The following is an 18,862-nucleotide window of genomic DNA, read 5'->3' on the forward strand; positions in this document are numbered from 1 at the left end:
GGGTGGCTCAGTCAGTTAAGCAACCAACTCCTGATTTCAGCTCAGGTCATGATCTCAGGGTTGTGGGATCGAGTCCACGTCAGACTCTGACCTCAGTGGGGAGCCTGCCTGAGAGTTTTCCTCTGCCCCTTGCCACGCTCGTGCTCTCTCACTCCAAAAAAAAAAAAAAAAAAAATATATATATATATATATATATATATATATATATATATATATCCTTATTTGTTTGTAAAGTGTAGTATCCTGCTTTCTCTTTTTATAAAAATCATACGAACTTTGATAAACTTTATTTTGATGTGAGAACTATTTTATATATCCTGACTATGGCCATTTTGGTCTGTAGGCAGTTTCAGGAGAGCTTTGGAAATGATCTTGCCATGGGAACTCTCAGTTAATACAGGTGATTGCCCTAGCAACAAGTTAGACTTGATCAGAAGGTAGTATTTTGCTTTTATGGATAACTGTTTGCTGTTTTTTTTGAGGGGGGGTGTCTATCAAACTAAATTTTGGAAAAGATTTTATATAAAGTTGTCTAAGGAGAGTTACAAGGAAGGGGTTGACAGGCAGATGTCCACCATTGAATGAGAGAAATTCTCAGAAATCTTGAGCAAAGTGGCCTATCCTGAAATTCCTGGTGTAGTTGATTAGGCGCAAGGGGTTTCCTTTTCTCTCAGTTCTTCTGAGTTCATACATTTGCAATTATTTTTAAATAAGGTAAATAGTCAGTTTTGTTCCTAGGATATATTAGGATACATTACATAATCATCCACTTATTCAGCAGTTATTTCTAGAGCTCTCCTGCATTCAGCTGCAAGGGTACACATGCAGGCAGAGTAGAGGGAGAGTTGGATCTATCCAGGGTTGGGATTTGCCAAGGAGGTGAGCGTGTTTGCACGGAGTGATTATAACCACATCCTATAACTACAAGAGGTCCAAGCTAGGTAATTTAATAAGCACAAATGAGAGGGCGTGAAGGGTTTAAGGACAGGGGAAAGGTGGTAGAGTCAGAGGGCTAAAGAATCACTTGGGTTGAGGATTAGAAGAAAGAAGGGAGTTGGAGAGATGATGGTTGAAGAGGGTGATTGACACTGGGATTACGGAGATGTTGCAGTTGATGGCAATGACAAGGTCTAAGGTATGACAATGGGGGGAGGTAGCTGAAGGAGAGAGGATAAGATGGTTGGCGAAGAGGAAGTCAAGGAACGGAGAAGCCAGAGTAATGGAAGGCTCCCCTCCATGGAAACTCAAGAAAGTCATGTTGGGGAGACATAGCCAGCAACTAAACTCATAAGGGGCGATGACTCATAAGGAGTCTGTCCCTGACTTTGATTATGAGGCAGAGCCAGACAGCATGAGCTTCCAAGCTAAAGACTTTTTGGGAAGGGGAAGTGATCATTTTCTGGCAGCAGCAACAAGAAGCAAGCTGGCAGAGAACCTTCAGGGGAGGCCACATTTTCCAGGGACAGCCAAATTTCTCTTAAGGCCAGAAAGGGAGGGTTCAAGGACAAGGCTGAAGATTTGTTAAGATCTTGCTGGATTCCTTTTGTGAGGTCCCATTTCCCGAGGACCCAGTAGAAGGGGTTCAGAAACCAGCTGAGGAGCTCAGGGAGGGTGGGGCCAGACCAGGCGTGTTCACAGTGCTATGGGAATGAGAGTCCAGGGGAGTGAGGACTACTGGGGATCTTGGGCAAAAGCGGGGATAGAGAAATCAATGCTGATGGTTTCTGAAGCAGGTGGTGAGGCTGTATGTTGGGAGAGAAGGACAGCTTAGGCAGACCTCTGACATTCTCCTTCTGTCCTGTGCCTAGTACAGGGCTGGGAGTGAGCCCTTGTCACCCAGAGCGTGGTAGGTTTGGGAGTCCCTCTTTATTCTGTGGACAGAGGGAAGACTGGGGAAGCATACCTGTCTGAGCATTACCGCGATGCGTGTGTGTCTCACTTGTGACAACAGTTCCAGGATAATGTAAGATGAAAGCTAGAGCGTTTACAATTATTATTTTTTATTGTGTTATGTTAGTTATCATGCAGTACCTCATTAGTTTTTGATGTAGTGTTCTAAGATTCATTGTTTACATATAACACCCAGTGTTCCTTCCTTAATACCCACTACCAGGCTCTCCTAACCCCCCGCTCCCCTCCCCTCTAAAACCCTCAGTTTGTTTCTCAGAGTCCACAGTCTCTCATGGTTCATCTCCCCCTCCGATTTCCCCCAACTCACTTCTCCTCTCCATCTCCCCATGTCCTCCATGTTATTTGTTATGCTCCACAAGTAAGTGAAACCATATGATAATTGACTCTCTCTGCTTGACTTATTTCACTCAGCATAATCTCTTCCAGTCCTGTCCATGCTGATACAAGAGTTGGGTATTCATCCTTTCTGATGGAGGCATAATACTCCATAGTGTATATGGACCACATCTTCCTTATCCATTCGTCCATTGAAGGGCATGTTTACTATTGCTTTTTAAACCTGAGATAGAATTTCGCATAATACAGAGAAATAGTAATTAACGGGTTTAATTTGGGAAGTGTATATTGATTCATAATCATTGTGTATATATATATATATATATAATTCAGATTCCAGCTCACGTTTTAAAATAAATCATTCTCTCCTTATCCTTCCTTCTTCCCCAACACCTTCTCCCCAAAGGCCACATGAAAACTGACCGTGTCACAGTCCTATCCGCTGAATTGTTGACATGTTCTTTTCCCTTTTCCTCACAGTGAAGAAAGTTACAACGTCAATGATTATTCCTTAAGAGATCAGCTACTGGTGGAATCTTGTGACAACGAAGAGCTGAATTCGTCTCCAGGGAAGAACAGTTCCACAATGCTTTATTCGAGACAGAGCTCTGCCAACCACCTCTTCACTCTGACCATCCTTAGTAACCATGCGAGTGAGAAAGTGGAGATGCTGCTCGGGGCTGAGACGCAGTAAGTGTGTGCGGGGACAGGGTTGCAGCATGTCTGCTCCCTGTCTTCCCTGCTTCCACGCCCTGGTCTAAGACTCCCTAAAAACAGTCAAAAGTAGCTACTGTATATTTTTTGCTCACTACATGTTAGGCACCAAGCACTGGGTCTGGAGGCTTCATCAAGCTCATCTTTTCACTGTGATCCCCTCAACGTCTCGAGAGATGAACATGATTATTTTCACCTTCATGAATCCTAATGGATGCATTGTGCTTTAGGTGTGCTTTTATATTTAGAGAGTGGTTTAAAAATCCCTTTATTTTAATCATTGATAAAGATAGGACCCATGAGCCTTGGGTTAGGTGACATCTGGTAGTTTGAGTCTCGGCCATAAGTTTTCCTAGATAAGGGACCTGAGGCCATTTTGCACTCAGTTACCGTCAACCAGACAACAAATACCCCATGATTTCTATCCAAAGAGATACTCCATTTGGGAAAACATTAATGAATCCACTTTCCCATCAGAGTTGATGCAGAGGCTAAATTAAATAAACAGTCCTGCTCTTTGTGGCTGCCGGTGCACCGGTGGCTGAGGGGTTAGCCAGCCTCACACCAGACGAAGGCAAGAGGGCTTCATCTCTGAGTCCGCTCCCTGTGATGTGGTCCATCTAGAGGTCCTCGACCTATTTATTTGTTTGGAAGCTGGAAACATCCTCTTGAAACAGTCATCACAGGCAGGTGTTCTATTGGGTGGAGCGGTAGAGGAAGAGGCGGGGAGGTCCCTCACTCTTTGTCCTCAGGGATCCTCCACGTCCCTCCCACCCGAGTCGGCCAGGATTCCCACGTGGTGCGATTAAAGTGCACCGACAGCTGGTGAATAACAACCCTAAGACTGTAACAAAAGCTCAGTGAAAATTAACCCAGGATGGTATCTCTCCTTCTTAAGAGTATTTTAACAGTGGTTCTCAGATCGTTAAAGAGAGACATCTGAGAAAGATTAAAATTATCAAGCATTCAACTAAGATGTTTTCAATGATCCTTTAAAGTAACTTCTCAAAGGCTAAAGAAGACCAAGAGGTACGGGTTGTTGTAAAATCTATTTGAGGTTTGAAAATGGCCCAAGTGGAGTTTTCCAAATGAACTTGAGAGTTAGCACAGGGAATAAGAAAAGAAGCTTCTTCCTTTGTGTTGTTTATAAAACAGAGAAATGCCTTTTTCTGGGGTCCTAGAGCTCTTCCCTGAAATTGCTAGAGAGCACAGCCACGTTCCAGGCGTGTTTGCTCCTCTGGGGGAGTATGGTGCTAGCTGGTCTGTACAGGTGACCAGCAGGAGACATATCCAAGACCCGGGCTCAGGAAAGCATCTCCTAACTCGGAAAGTGATTAAACCCCTCTCGAGTGAAGACAGATATAGCCTTCCTCTGTTTGGGGAAGCCTCTCTTAAAAAGAGAATTTTGTATGTCTGAGCTTTGGATCTTATAGGACTTCTTTTTTTTTTTTAAAGTAGGCTGCATGCCCAGAATGGAGTCCAATGTAGGGCTTGAACTCAGGACCCTGAAACCAAAACCTGAGCAGAGATCAAGAGTTGGACGCTGAACCAACTGAGCCACCCAGGCGCCCCCTTATATGACTTTGAGGATGAAAAGTCTTAAAGGCTTTGGAGATGAGTGATAGTCGAGACATTCTAGAGACATCTCAGAAACAGATTTTCACTTGTCAGTTTTTGTTTGTAATGGTGAAAGTGTTGCTGGTTTTGCTTTGTGTTTTCCTTTTCTCTCTGTTTATAAGGGTTCTTCTTTATTCAGGTCTCTTTCCGAATTTGTGTGACCTCCACCACTTGTTTTGAGATTATTCCAGAAGAGTAGGACGTAAACTGACATGTCCAGTTCTTTGTATACCAAGGCTAGATCCTCTCCTGGGACGTTCTGTAGCATTTGTTCAACCCCCTTGCTGTTTGATCTTGCCATGGGCTGAATGGATATTCATTTCCTTAATCAGAAATGTTCTCAGAATATTGATTCATGTCACCCATAAATGGTATGAGCCATGGGTCTGACTCAGATGTGTAATTCTTTGATGAATGGTGAAAGAACATTCTGGAAGGCCTAGAGAGGCAGAAGTCTCCTTGCACACAGGAGCGACTCCCCCGCTGCCTTCCCATCCAACACCAACTCAGTTTTGGTTAAGAAGTAAATAAATGGACCCTTTGAAGCACCCAAAGCATAAAATAGCATTGGTCCTGAAGGAAAATCTATTACAGCCAAGATGTACTTTCCTTAGAAAAAACAACTGACTGCTAGCAAATTGTTAAATGCAGTGTTTGGAGAAGTGTAGGTCAGCCCTGGGCTTACCTGGCTTCGGGCAACCAGAGTTTTGGTCTGTATTGACTGCTCTGTTTGCTTCTGAGATTTGCAAAATGTATACGTGAATATGTGTGTTTTAAGTTTCCTCTCTTTTATGTTATATGTGGTTAATAATGGTCTGTTAGCAAACTGGTTTGGAAAACAAGGTTTTCACCCCATTCTAGCCTTTTAATAATTGTACAACATGAGACTAGTCACGTAGGTCCTTTGACGACTTATTCTTTGGTTTGAAAAAGGAGGAGGTTCATACCTAAATATTTACCTTCTTGGAAAAACTGTTGTCAGTAGGAGGGGCATCGCTGTTTGACACAAGGACGGTCCAGTCTTTACAAGATGGTGAAATTGTAGAACAGACCAGTAGCTTGGACTACATAAAGCATGTAGGAGGGCCCCCAAAAAGGAAATGGGGTGAGCACTTATAGAGCACCTAGGATGTGCCAGATGGAGCCAGCCCTGGAACTGAGGAAGGTGAATGCCTGTAGATGTTTCTAGAGAAGGGGGGAACTTGAGAGCCAAAGTAAGGCGACATCCGTCTTGGTTTCCCCAGGATCAGTATTGTGTGTGTTGTGTTGGCAGAATTAAAAACAGCGCCCTCTTTGACTCCCAAAAGTGTCTTACTTAGGTAGTAAAATCAGTGGTGACCCTAATGATTAGTCTGTGCTCCATTTCCCTCCTTTCCTCTCCCAGATGTAAAATGAGACGAAGGTGACGTGATTTGCTTAAAGTCAAAGCTGGGACCAGGCCCTGACCCTCCCGAATCTAGTGTTCTTTCTGGTTACAAGTTTTAATTATCTTACTAAGCCTCCATTCGGTAGACTGCTCACCCCTTCCTTGCCATTTGGCCCTGTTGGACATCTGGAAAGGGAAACTCCAGGAAGCCAGTTGCTATGAAATGGGGAAAACTACTAAAACGTGGATTGTGTCCTTCGGTTCATAGACTCTACAAAGGAAAAATATTTGTGGAAACCCAGCTGGGCAATTTAAGGCCTCCCATTGTTTGAAATATTTGGTAATAAAATCCGGAATAGATGGTGCAGGAAGACGTCTCTGAGGTGACATTTGGACCAAGCCCTGAGTGATGAGGAGTCAACACATGGGAAAATGCAGGGCCGGAATGATCCAGGCGAAGGCAACAGCAGGTGCACAACGTCTAGGGAAACGAGTCTGATGTTGTCAAAAGTGGCTCAAACAGGGTGAAGGAGGCAAGGTCAGAATAAAGGAGGGGGAGAGTGGTGGTCAAGAGGCCACCAGAGGCCAGAGCATTGGAATTCCCATGTGGTGGGTGGGCGGTCAGTCCTCACACCGTCTCCGCCTGGGCCCGAGGGAAGCGGTTAAGAACTTACAGCATTTTGACATGTTGGCAGCCTCAAGGCATGTGATTAACAGTAACTCACTTTTGTTGTATTTCAAAGAACACTTGGTCCACAGTGGATGGGGTGGGGTGGTGAGGACTGGTTCTTCACCACACACATTTTGAGAAGCATCATCTAGAGTTTCGTAAGCTATCGCAGAGTGTTCCCCGGGGAAGACTGGAACGAAGGCAGAAGTTTCAGCAGAGAGAGCAAATAAGGTCCTGTTGGGGCACCTGGGTGGCTCAGTCGGTTAAGCATTTACCTTTGGCTCAGGTCATGATCCCAGGGTCCTGGGATCGAGCCCTGCATCAGGCTCCTTGCTCAGTGGGGAGCCTGCTTCTCCCCTGCCTGCCCTTCTCCCTGCTTGTACACCTCTCTGTCTCTCTCTCTCCCTCCCTGTGTGTCAAATACATAAATAAAATCTTAAAAAGCAAAACAAAACAGGGTCCTGTTGCAGTAGTCAAGGGGGGTCCTGGATGTGTCCTGGGCCGGGGTCTGAGAGAGGAGATAGAAACATGGTTTTGGGCGGGGTGGTGGGGGTTGGATGAGGTGGGGTGGCCATGCAGGAAAGAGAGGAATCAATGGTGCCTTGGATTTTAGGCTTGAGGAGCTAACACGGTATGCTCAATTGCTCCTTCACGGTCTTTGGTGTGGCTTCTCTCCTGCCCTGTCGAGGCCCTTCCGTGGAGAGTAGAGCAGCAGCTGCTGGTGACCCCAGCCGGCCGTCTTCCTCTCCCTTTTGTCTCATTTCATTCTTTTGACTGCTCCGCTCTCTCACCCAGACCCCCTTTTTGATGTTTTTTTCATCTGTTACCTGTGCTCTCTTAGCTTTCTTTCCATTTCTTTTTTTAAAAATACTTTATTTATTTGAGAGTTGCACAAGCAGGGGGAGATTTCCTTCTATTTCTAGCCATTCCTCTCTGCTTTCCCATCTGAAATGCAGCCTGCCTGGACCAGTCAGCTACCCAGCGCTTTCCCCAAATGCACATTTCTGTAATTCGAACTATTGGCACCGTTTCACATTTATCCAGTCTGGAGACTTGGTGTCATTTGTGATGCTCCAGGTCTGCATATATCTGTCATCTGCCAATTCTTCCTGAACAAAAAGTCCATTGCATCTCTCTTCGTTTCCATGCCACTGCCTCCTTCTGAGGACAACCCATGTATCACTTATCTTGTTTTTTTAAAGATTTATTTATAGGAGAGAGCGAGTGAGCAAGAGTGAGCAGGTGAGCGGTATGGGGGGGTGCGTAGAAGGAGAGGGAAAGAGAGAATCTCTAGCAGACTCCCTGACGAGCGGGGAGCCTGACACGAGGCTCCATCCCACAACCCTGAGACCATGACTTGAGCTGAAATCAAGAGTCGGAATCGACTGAATCGACTAAGCCACCCAGATGCCCCTGTATTGCTTACCTTTTGAACCACCCTGTAATGGCCCCCTAACCATCCCCCCGCTCTCCAGTTAGTTGTGCATGGTTTTATGACTAATCCCTATGCTCAGCTGTGTCTTTTTCTCACTTTGTACATAGCAGGTTCCCAGTACATATTTTTGGAATTGCTAGACAAGGTGGAATTGTGGCCTCTTGGAGGGAAATCATGCTTCCCTGTCACCGTCTGTCTGGATGGTCACTGTCCCTTTTGTGCTGCCGGAGCAAATTTTCTCTAAATTCCACTTGTTTTTCCACATTTGCTACGAAGGCTGTGGTTAACATTTCTGTAGGATGTACATTTAAACCACGTATACTGGGTTCTCTCTGTCTGCCCGTGAAGGATCTTAAATCACGTTGTTCACGAGACAGCAGTCTGTGAAAAGTATAAAAGCATATCCTTTATAAAAGGACAACGGACGAATGTTTTACCGCTGTCATTCTTATCCCTCTGGGCCTTTCTAGAGGAATGTGGGAGCCGGACAGTCCCCTTTGTCTGCCTTCATGAAGACGAAGCAGGGACAGCTGCAGCTGGCACGGCCGAGGGGCAGCAGCTAAGTGGCGTCCCCGGCTTCCTGGGTTTATGGTGGAATTTGTGTGGCATTTGGGCCCAGTGTGTGCGGTGGCGAGACATCCAGGCATGTTCAGGGATGAACGCACATTTTCTTTACCCTTTATGTTTAACTATAGGATATAATCACCTCAAACCATAATCAAAATTGAGATTGCTTGCAAAATCTCTCTCTCACTGGAAGAACTAGAAGCCTCGCGGATGTGGTGGGTCCTGTCAACCATCCAGACAGCCAGTTCCCGGGCCTCCTGATAAAGGGGCATTGTTTGCTCGGAGTCTGTTGTGGCCTTCCTGCCTCTGTTAATGATTTAATTAACAACAGGAAGTAAATGGGATGGAAAAAAATTGTAAAGTATGTCTGACATACTCTTACCCTTCATCCTCTAACAAAAATCCACAAGAGAGGATCATTTATATGGGAAAAATGTGTTTATTAACAGGCTGTAATATCCCCCTCCCCAATGCATCTGGAATCCACATCCAAGCCTGATCTCTTCCATCCTACAGTGCCCCTCAGAGTACTTGGTCTTTTGTGACACTCATCGCCAACCCCGAGGAAACAGGAGGGCAGGCGAGGGTGTGGGTCTTTTATCATGGAGCAAAAAGAGAATTGACCCACTTTCGGTTATTCCAGGGTTCCAGGCCCGACTCTTGTCTCGTCAGCTGTTTGCTATGACACACAAGAAATAGTGGCTTTAATTATGTAACACGTCATAAAATCTAAATTTTAGAACTCTTGTTATGGGCGTCGGGAATTATTTTGCTTTGGTTCGATTTTTAAAATTCGGTGAGTTGAGCGTGTGTTCGGCTTTGTTAAATTCTGTTGTACAGCATCACGAAGACCTTTGACCCTTTGGGCTTTCTTTCATGGAGCCGTCCATTGAAGTCATCTGGTTGAACTGAACGTGTTGGAGAATGAACAAAACCACCACCGTCCTCACAATCCTCACCCTTCACAGAGGCTTGAAGGACTTTTGCCCAAAGGTCATGGGTACAGGAGTTTGAAAAGGAAGTGTAGGTAAATTTGTAGACTGTGGGAAGGAACACAGAAAGTACTTGGCCGGCTACCACTGGAAGATGCTGCAAGGGAGGGTACAGAGCCGCCACCTGGGGCGCCCGGGTGGCTCAGTTAAGTGTCTGCCTTCAGTCTGGGTCATGATCCCAGGGTCCCGGGAACACGTCCTGTCTTGGGCTCCCTGCTTAGTGACAAGTCTGCTTTTCCCTTCACCCTCTCCCTCCGCCATCCCTCTCCTCTGTGATTGCTTTTGCTCTCTCTCAAATAAATAAATAAAATATTAAAAAAAAAAAAAAAGCCGCTATCCCCCAGCTGCTGGTTAAAGCTCACTTCGGTGAAGTCCTCCATGGACATGCCCCACGCTCTTCAGTCCCCAGTCTGTCTGTGGCCCTGTGTCTTTGTTTCAGAGCCCAGTCTCCGTGCTCTTGGTACACATCTGTTTTCTAGCAGATTCCTGGTAATCCGTGAGAAGTCCAGCTTTGTGTCTTTGACTTTTTTTTTTTTTAAGATTTTATTTATTTATTTGACAGAGAGAAAGAGAGAAAACAGGTAGGCAGAGAGGCAGGCAGAAAGAGCGGGAAGCAGGCTCCCCACTGAGCAGAGAGCCCCATTCGGGGCTCCATCCCAGGACCCTGAGATCATGACCTGGGTCGAAGGCAGAGGCTTAACTCACTGAGCCACCCAGGCGCCCCATGTCTTTGACTTTTGTGCAGTGAAGTTTAAGCCTACGTTGTGACCGCAGTTGGCTCCTGTGGAGCGAGCCGGGGGTGCCTGATGGTATGCCGCGCGTGGAGAACTTGGGTCTTAGGAGAGGCCTCACATGCAGATACTTATGTCCGATGTCTCTTCTCACTCGATCTTCTCTCTCTGTGGGTGTCAAGTGCCTTAAGCAGAATGTTCTACCCCACATAGCCCGTTGCACACTGTGTTGGATTCTGTGTGTTTGTTTTCTTCCCTCTCTGCTCCTTCACGCTGGGGGCTGCAGAGAGCAAGAGACCCTGTTTTATTCACTTTGAAAGTCCGTCCTGACACAGGACTCGTGCAGAGGCCAGAGGTGCTCGGCGGTTGGTGGTCCACGGAAGCGGTGGCCAGGCGTCTTGGAGGTGATGTGCCCAGGTCCACACGAATGCAGTGCTCCTCATTCTCTCACTTTATTTGGGCAAAGGGAAAAGTCTATGAACAGAGGGTGGGGCGGGCTGTGAATTGACATGGATTGTTTCCTCCCGTCCCCGGAGAAAAGAGCATCTTCGACCGAGCCCCACACTTTGTAACTCAGTTTAATAATGGGTCTGTCTGTGCCCTGGGTTCTCTTGTTCTTAGAATTCCCTCCTCTGTTGAGGGAGTCTCCTCCCTGCTTCAGGGATGCAGTGCTTTCTGCTTCCTAGTGGGAAGGAGCTCCTTGGCAGGGCTCTTGGAGGCCCCGGGGGGAAGTTGTGCGGTTTTGACGGCATTTGGGGGGGTGGGGTGGGGGACCGGCTCCATTGAAGCCATTTCAAGAAGCGGCTCCTTTCAGCGAGGGCAACAAGGAGTGTCTTGTTCTGTCCTCTCGAGGCTCTGTGAGGGGCCGCGGTGTCAAAGGGAGGCCATTAGCATCCAGGCAGCATGCCACGGGAGTGAGAGGTTTCATCTGGACTTCTGGAAACTGGCTGCAGGGTCAGGCTGTCCCTGAAACGGGTCACCGGATGCCAGAGGCGGGCTGTGCCCAGGGCGGGACTCGAAGGGCCGCAGATGGGAGTCAGGGCCACGCAGAGGTGGGAGGCCAAGAGGAGGCCGACATGGTCGGCTGTGGCGCACAGGGATGCGCATGGTCACCTTTCGTTTCTCTTGGTGAACAGGTCTTACATCTGGCAAGTAGTACTTCGTTTTCAGTTGCGTTTGTGCTTTGGAAGTTCCACATGAGCCCGAGTATAAAAATAGATCTTTTCCGACGAAGAGATGGTATCAAAGATGGAAGTGTTTGCATGGGATCATTTTAAAGGAGGTTGTGCTTTATAAAGTAATTGTTCTTCATAAAACCGCCCTGAAGCCCTTTGTGGCCTGTAGTAGGGTTTTGAAAAGCAAGCGGCACCATCAGTGTCTCTATAAACTGCGCATATCACTTACTCCTTGACGCCCCGGTGTGACTGGGGGGCCCAGCCTCAGTTTCTTACCTGAGTCTGTCTGTCAGCACACTGCCGTTCCCACCCTCCCTGACTTCCTTCAGCGTTTTGTGAGCACCTGCTAGGGAGCACCGCCTTTTAGGCCCCGGACTCCCTGGCTTATATGCTGACTCTACCTCTTAGCCTTGTCTCCGGGAACAAGGGCTTCTTAACCTTCCAGACCAGCTTCGTCCTCGAAACAACATGATTGGAAATAATGATGTTGCTATTTAATTTCCACGGTTGTTGTAAAGATGAAATTCGATGAGACTTGCAAAATACAAAACAGTACCGTTGCTGGCACATAAGTCCTCCATAATGATTTAGAACGAGACCCAGTTCCTGCCCTTCTGAGGCTGATGGCCTAGAGGAGAAACAGATGAGTGAGGCCGTGGGGGCCGGTGCGGGATGACTGACTGATTCCTTAGGTTAACAGCTGTTTACAGGCCTCGTTATGTGCTGGACAGTGTTCTGGAGATGAGGCAGTGGACTGAACAGACAAGATGCCTGCCTTCACGAGGCTTACGGCTGGCTGGCCGTGGGATAGGGCTGTGCAGGGGAGAGACGGGGCAGGACCGACAGACTGGTTGAGGATGGAGGTGTGGGCTTCTTCATCTGAGGAGGCCACCTGGAGGAGGTGAGGCTTGCGTTTTCAGAATGGAGTGGATGTGCTGAACAAAAGTGGACGTGCTGTAGGATTCCATTTTCATAAAGCATAAGACAGGTGCAGCTAGTCTGTGGTGGTGGTTCCCTCTGAGGGCGGTTATTGATGGGGAAGGGACAGGTGTTGGGTGCACCTATGAAACCACTCGGATCTGTATACACTGAAGATTAGTGCAGTGTTTTATGTATGTTCTTTGTTGATGAGGAGTGAGCTTAATAGGTAGAAACAGGGGGAAGGTCCTACTTGAGAGCAAGAAGGGCAGGGAGGAAAGGGTGTGGGACCGCGTGTGCCTCAGGCAAGCAAGCAGTCTGTCCCGCCCAGGCGGAAAGATACCTGAGGGGCAGGGAAGGTGGAGTAACAGCAAGAAGCACCGTTAGGTACAGGCTGTTGCAGAAGAAAAAAAACATTTTTCAAGCCCTGGGCATAAAGGCATCCCTTGCTAAGAAGGCAGAGTGCAGAGTCAAAACTCACCTTGGTTTGGATCACTTGCCTCAGGACCTCCATGCAGCCTTCTCGTCCTTTCAGTGGCCTTTTGGGGGATGATGTGAAATAATGGATGTCAAGTGCTTCATCTGCCATGTAGTGTGGGTTTATTTTATTTTATTTTTTTAAGATTTTGAGAGAGAGCACAGAATGAGGGGAGGGCAAAGGGAGAGGAAGAAGCAGAGTCCCCACTGAGCAGGGAGCCTGATGCAGATTTGATCCCAGGACCCTGGGATCATGACCTGAGCTGCATGTGCCCCTATAGTATGGGTTTGATCAGTGCTGCTGCTGCTTTTTTTTTTTTTTTTAATATTTAATTTATTTATTTGACAGAGAGAGACATAGCAAGAGAGGGAACACAAGCAGGGGGAGTGGGAGAGGGACAAGCAGGCTTCCCTCTGAACAGGGAGCCCTGATGCGGGGCTCGATCCCAGAACCCTGGTATCATGACCTGAGCCGAAGGCAGGCGCTTAATGGCTGAGCCACCCAGGCGTCCCTAATCAGTGCTTCTTAAGAGACTTTAAAGTCTGTGTGTGTGCGTGCACGCCTAATTTAATTAATTGCAATCTTGATACTTGACTTCCCAAATCAAAAGCTGGGGATAACTGTATTATGGAATAATGCTTATCTGAGACTTCTGATCCTTTAGTTAAATAATTATTTTGTTTCATGTAATTATAGCTTATTAATATTTAAAAAGTCTCAGTTGTATTTTTCCTTAAAATTTTTTTTGGCTCTGTTCATTAAGTCCTTTTAAGCATTTGGGAACAGTCTAAGAAAGTTCAAAGAATTCCTGTTTATTTCAGTAAGGCTCAAGTTTGGCAATCTCAGCCATAAGAGGAACTTTAAATATGTCTAGATTCACCTTTCCTGAAATACTTTGAGTGTAGGGGGAGGAAGAGAGAATGGAGGGAGACTGACTTACTAGAATTTTTTAAAATGAAATTTACTGTTTAGAAATGTTGAGTCAGATGGAGTAGTCTAAATATCTTTATGTGATTATGTGTTGGTGTAATCATCTCTTTATTAAATCTTAAACTGTCCTGTGAGAAATTCCACTTAATAAGTAGCCAAGTTCATTCAGAATCTTTTTAATGGCAATGACTAGCGTTCAGCCTAGATTCCCCGGATTATCTTTCTTAAGTAACTCATACCCCCTGTTCTAAAGGCCAGTCCTGTAACTCTCCAGGGAATCTCCCGGTTTTCTGGAATGGCTTTGCTTTCTTTGTCTCAGTACCTTGAGTCTCTCAGTTGTATATACCCTCTCTGTTTAGGAGTGAGCGAGCCCGCTGGATAACCGCCCTGGGACACAGCAGCGGGAAGCAGCCTCTGGACCGAACCTGTAAGTACCTGGAGGGCAGCCAGCTCTGGAACGTGGAGGGGCTGTGCCCCCTGCTGGACGCTGGGTTGTTAATGGTTCACCACCACAATCCCTGCTCTGTGGTTCTTGTCCAAGCATTAGTTCCTGTTGCCCTGCATCACAGAACCCTGTGATCCCTGCTTTGGAAGCCAGCGGATCTGAATTCAAATCCAAGGTGTAGTTCTTTGTCATGTCAACGTGGCAAATCATTGCAAAACCTTCCTGAGCTTGTTTAATCTCCTGCGAGTCAGCTGCATTATTATATACAATAGGGGGTTCTCATCAGGATTAAGTTAAAGACCCTAGTTGAAAGCCCTGCTTGTCCTGTAAAGCTCTTAGATTTTCAGCTCTTGTTAATGGACAAGAGTCTAATGTTTAAGCCTTCTCCATACGACAGTCTGAAGCTAAGCTGAAATGTATTTTTTAACCTTAAAGAAAATTACTTTACCATCCCTTTTGGCCTTATTTCTTAAAGTGATACCATTAAGAAAAATGCATTTTGTTCTTCTAGGGCAGTAGGAACAGATGCAGGAAAGGGCAGTGTCCTGTGCTTAATAGTGCCTTAACTTCGATGTTAGGCATCTCTGGGTATTTCTAGCTGGAAGGTCAAATCAAAAGAACTAGGGCAGCAAAACTGGTTATCTTGGAGTGCTCAAAAACCATAGTTTTAAGCTTAGAGCCAAAACTAAAGTGATTGGTTTGAAAGTTGTCTAGAATAAACTTTTCTATTATTAATAAAAAACAAATTAAGAACTCAAGTCAGTCAGTCCCAAGTCACTAAAGTTATAATATTTGGTTGCGATTTAGCATTTTGGGGGAACTCTAAAATGTCTAACTTTTGCTTGGAGCTCCTTTTATTTCTGAACATCTTTGGCAGCTTTCCTGTGCTGATCGGCTGGGGAGCCCCCTGGATGGGAGCGGGGTGGGGGGGGGGACGGGTATACTGCAGATGTTGGTGTCAGTTGCATGGCCTTGGCACGTTAATCTGTCTGGCCTCAGTTTCCCCTATGCACAATGGGTGTTATCTCCTCTTTTGTGTATAGCTTGTCCTGGCTCTATTTGAGGGAATTTGTGCATCACAAAAGGCCTCTCACGATCCAGAGCTTCTAAAGTTCTAAGGCTCTTAGCCAAATTAAGACAGTTCCTGGAACAGAATTTCTGCTTGGTAGATGCTTAACTTGTTTCTGCCAGCGCCGGCCTTGAGTTGCACAGAAAGACTGAGTAAACGTGCAGTATCGATTTGTACCTGTTCTGGTTCTCCTCCGCTCAGCGTGTCCCCCCTTTCCCTCGCAGCACTGACCCAGGTGGAAATCATTAGATCGTTCACTGCCAAGCAGCCAGATGAACTCTCCCTGCAGGTGGCAGATGTGGCTCTCATCTATCAGCGGGTCAGCGATGGTGAGTGGGGGTCCTTACAGGCACACCCCACGCAGCTCTTGGGGTGCCAAAGAACAGAGGAGTTTTGTTTTTGTTTTGTTTCTAACGCTCATACTCCATATCCCTTTGGTTTTCTCATATGCACCTGCCTTTCCTCTATCAACACTATTGCTTTTCATGTTTTCGAATAGGAATGCAGTCACATGGTGTATGATTGAAAAGCAACCTTGAATGGTCGCCCTTCCTTCCTAGCCCCCAGTGACTTAAGTGCTCATCTCCAGAGGTTCTTCCTTCCTCACTTAAAAAAAAAAAAAAAAATCAGTTTCCTGCTCCCCCCACCTATGCATAGCGTCCCCTTCCTCAGCTCAGCCCAACTCCTGGGCTCTTTTGAGCCTTCTCCCTTCGGGGCCCCTGGTGGTGTCCACCTCTGGTATGTCATTCATTCCTTCTTGAGGCACTTCCCTCTATTGCCTTCTCTGCTCACCTTCTGTCCTCAGTCACGCACCAGCCGGGGTAAGCTGCCGCCTCTGAGCTCGCTCACATCCTCCCCGAGCCGGGCAGGGTTCCGGTTCCCCCACACCCCCGTCGCTTCATGAGGACTCTGCTCTCATTCGCAGGCTGGTATGAGGGAGAACGGCTGCGAGATGGAGAGAAGGGCTGGTTTCCTATGGAATGTGCCAAGGAGATAACCTGTCAGGCTACAATTGACAAGAACGTGGAGAGAATGGGACGCTTGCTAGGACTGGAAACCAACGTGTAGCCTCCCCGACGGCTTTCCACGAGCGTGAGATTTGCACTACATCCTGGCCGGCTGGTTGGTTCTGGGCCGGCTTTGTTGTTCATTTTAACGCAGCCTGTTTCATTAGAAGAATGGAAACGCTTGCCTTTATGCTTGCCAGGTGGTTCTGCTCTCTCGGGAGAACAGCTACCAGATACAGTGAGTTCACAAGTCCCAGTGTGAGCACACTGTCCACATGCAGCCTTCTTGAGGCCCGCAGATAGAGTGGAGTCCGCTGTGGGGGCCAGGAAGTTGAAGCTCCGGCTGGGCTCACCCTGTTCTGGCCGGAAAATGGATATTGGAGGCTGTACCCTGGTTTTCTTTTTCCTCTTTTGCCAAGAATGTTACTGTCCTTCCTTTTAACCTCTCCTTTGTATGGTTCTCCCGGTCTTAGCAAGAGTCTGTGTGTTTAAGGAATGCCCAGTTTTGTAAATATTTTTTCCACCTCTTTTATTTTAGATCTGATTCTAATGCTAAGAGCATTTCACAAGGAACTGGTAGAGCTCAAAAGGTGAGCGGTTGAGTTTTTCTAAACCTTTTCCCGGGAAAAGGGAAACTGACACTTGAATTTTTGCCTCCTTCCTCATTAGGAGAGAAGCTTACTTTAGAGATTTTCTTTTTAAATCCATCTTACCCAGTATTGGTCTCTGATAAGTAGAGCCTAATGAAACCCTACTCAGGCTACTCAAATAAGATAGAATTTAGATGGTTCACATGAGTGAAAAAATCCTGAATATAGGAGAGGGTCCTACTTTTTTTTTTTTTTTTAATGTTCCCAAATGAGCTGATAAACTGACATGAGGCTGCTTTGCCTTTAATAATTTTGCCTTTTATAATTTCTTTAATAAAGGTTTCGACTGTTCCTACTCCTGTTTCTAAACAGGAAGTTGGCCAAAACACAATCTCAAGGTAAAATTAGACCCTACCCTCAAGGTAAATTGGCCAAAACACAATCTCAAGGTAAAATTAGACCCTTGATTCGTGAAGGAATCAAGATGCCAACACGGCAGGCATCTAACTGAAACATTACATTTTGGTCTTAACGGGAATCCATTTGATATGCACTAAAGGTCTTGCTTGCTGGATTTGGAGGATCTCTCCACCATGGGTGTCTGCAGAACTTCATTTCTTCCCTCTCCCACTGATGCAAGGAGAGAGGATTTTATAGTTCGTTTCATAGAGAGGGAATGAGGGTTTGGAAGATGGAGGGGGCAAGTCGGTTTTAACTGGCAGCTAGGTTCCTCTCCATTCCATTTTCTTCTACAGAGCGATAAACCCTGGCAAAGGGTGCATCATTCAAGAGCTCAGATCTGTGACACATTCCACTCACTGCCCGCCAACCAGGTACCCGAATCATGAGCAAAGTGGGCAAAGCAGAAGCTCAGGGTGGGAGCTATGTATGCTTGCCTCACATACCCTGTCCTGCCAGCTCAGCTTTAAGCCTGTCCGGTGCCCCCGGGGCCTTCTCGTCCCTTGATCGGTCTCCTTGACTTATGCAGACATTTCTGGGTGTCAGAGACAGGCAATCCCCTGAGGGCCTTGAGGTCTGGACCAGTCAATGAAGTAAGAGCAGTGGACACAGCAGATTTCTCCAGGTTGGTATAACAAGGAGTAGATCTCCTCTTTCATGTCACAGACCTTTTAGAGGAGAGGTTAAGAAATTGTACTCTAATCTCATGTGATGTTTGCATTTAAGAAGGCAAATATTTTGCTTGCAAAGGGATCATTTTGTTATTTTTGCTAATATCCATTTGAAGCTAAAAAGCAACTGTATGAATCCTATGAATTAATTTATAAGTAGAAATGTTAAACAGTCTTGGAAATACAGGCATTTTATAAATCAAAGCCTCATCCAGCAAGCAGGTTAGTACTGTTACTGGGTAGTGTTGTTATACAGCGGGTGTGTAACATACCCAGTTTCATTTCCACTATGAATTGTCATTTTCCAACCTAGTTCAGTTTCTACGAATAACTTCTCAGAACTGTACAATGACTTCATTCAGTGACCTGGGGAGAACAAAAACACTCATTTTTGTCCCAACAAATCGAAACTGCTTGTATACTTTGGTGAAGTGAATTTATAAAGATTTTGTATATACTTGTTCTTTTGTATTTTTGTGCTTTAATTCACTATAGTATGTATTCATTTATATAATTTGCTAAATTTTTGGTCAACTCAGGAGTTCTACTCAGGTTATCTACAGCTAACATAAACGGGCACTGATCTTGTCAGGTACATGTTGCCATCAGCTTCCTTAGAAGGCTTGGAGCATTTTTAAGAGCTGGGCCCTGATGTTTCTTCTAGTTTCCACAACAGAATAGCTTATCTTAAGTAGTTGGTGGTTCCCTAACTGCTAGCTCTTACTCATTTTGGCAACCTAGTATCTAACCTTTGTGCTTGTGAATTTCACCACCTTGTGAA

At 46.1% G+C, this 18,862-nt stretch overlaps 1 protein-coding gene across 2 annotated transcripts in view; it reads left to right on the forward strand.

Moving 5' to 3' along the window:
• ARHGEF26 (Rho guanine nucleotide exchange factor 26) overlaps positions 1 to 18,543 on the forward strand; it is a 122,302-nt gene extending 103,759 nt beyond the window's left edge. For both annotated transcript variants that reach the window (XM_080819621.1, XM_080819622.1), the window contains exons 12-15: positions 2,728 to 2,937; positions 14,200 to 14,267; positions 15,579 to 15,683; positions 16,280 to 18,543. In XM_080819621.1, coding sequence (XP_080675747.1) covers positions 2,728 to 2,937; positions 14,200 to 14,267; positions 15,579 to 15,683; positions 16,280 to 16,422 — 526 coding nt within the window. In that variant the 3' untranslated portion in view covers positions 16,423 to 18,543. The remainder of the gene's footprint in view (positions 1 to 2,727; positions 2,938 to 14,199; positions 14,268 to 15,578; positions 15,684 to 16,279) is intronic.
• The last annotated feature ends 319 nt before the right edge of the window (positions 18,544 to 18,862 follow it).

Source organism: Martes martes, assembly GCF_963455335.1.
Source record: "Martes martes genome assembly, chromosome: 1".
NCBI lineage: Eukaryota > Metazoa > Chordata > Mammalia > Carnivora > Mustelidae > Martes > Martes martes.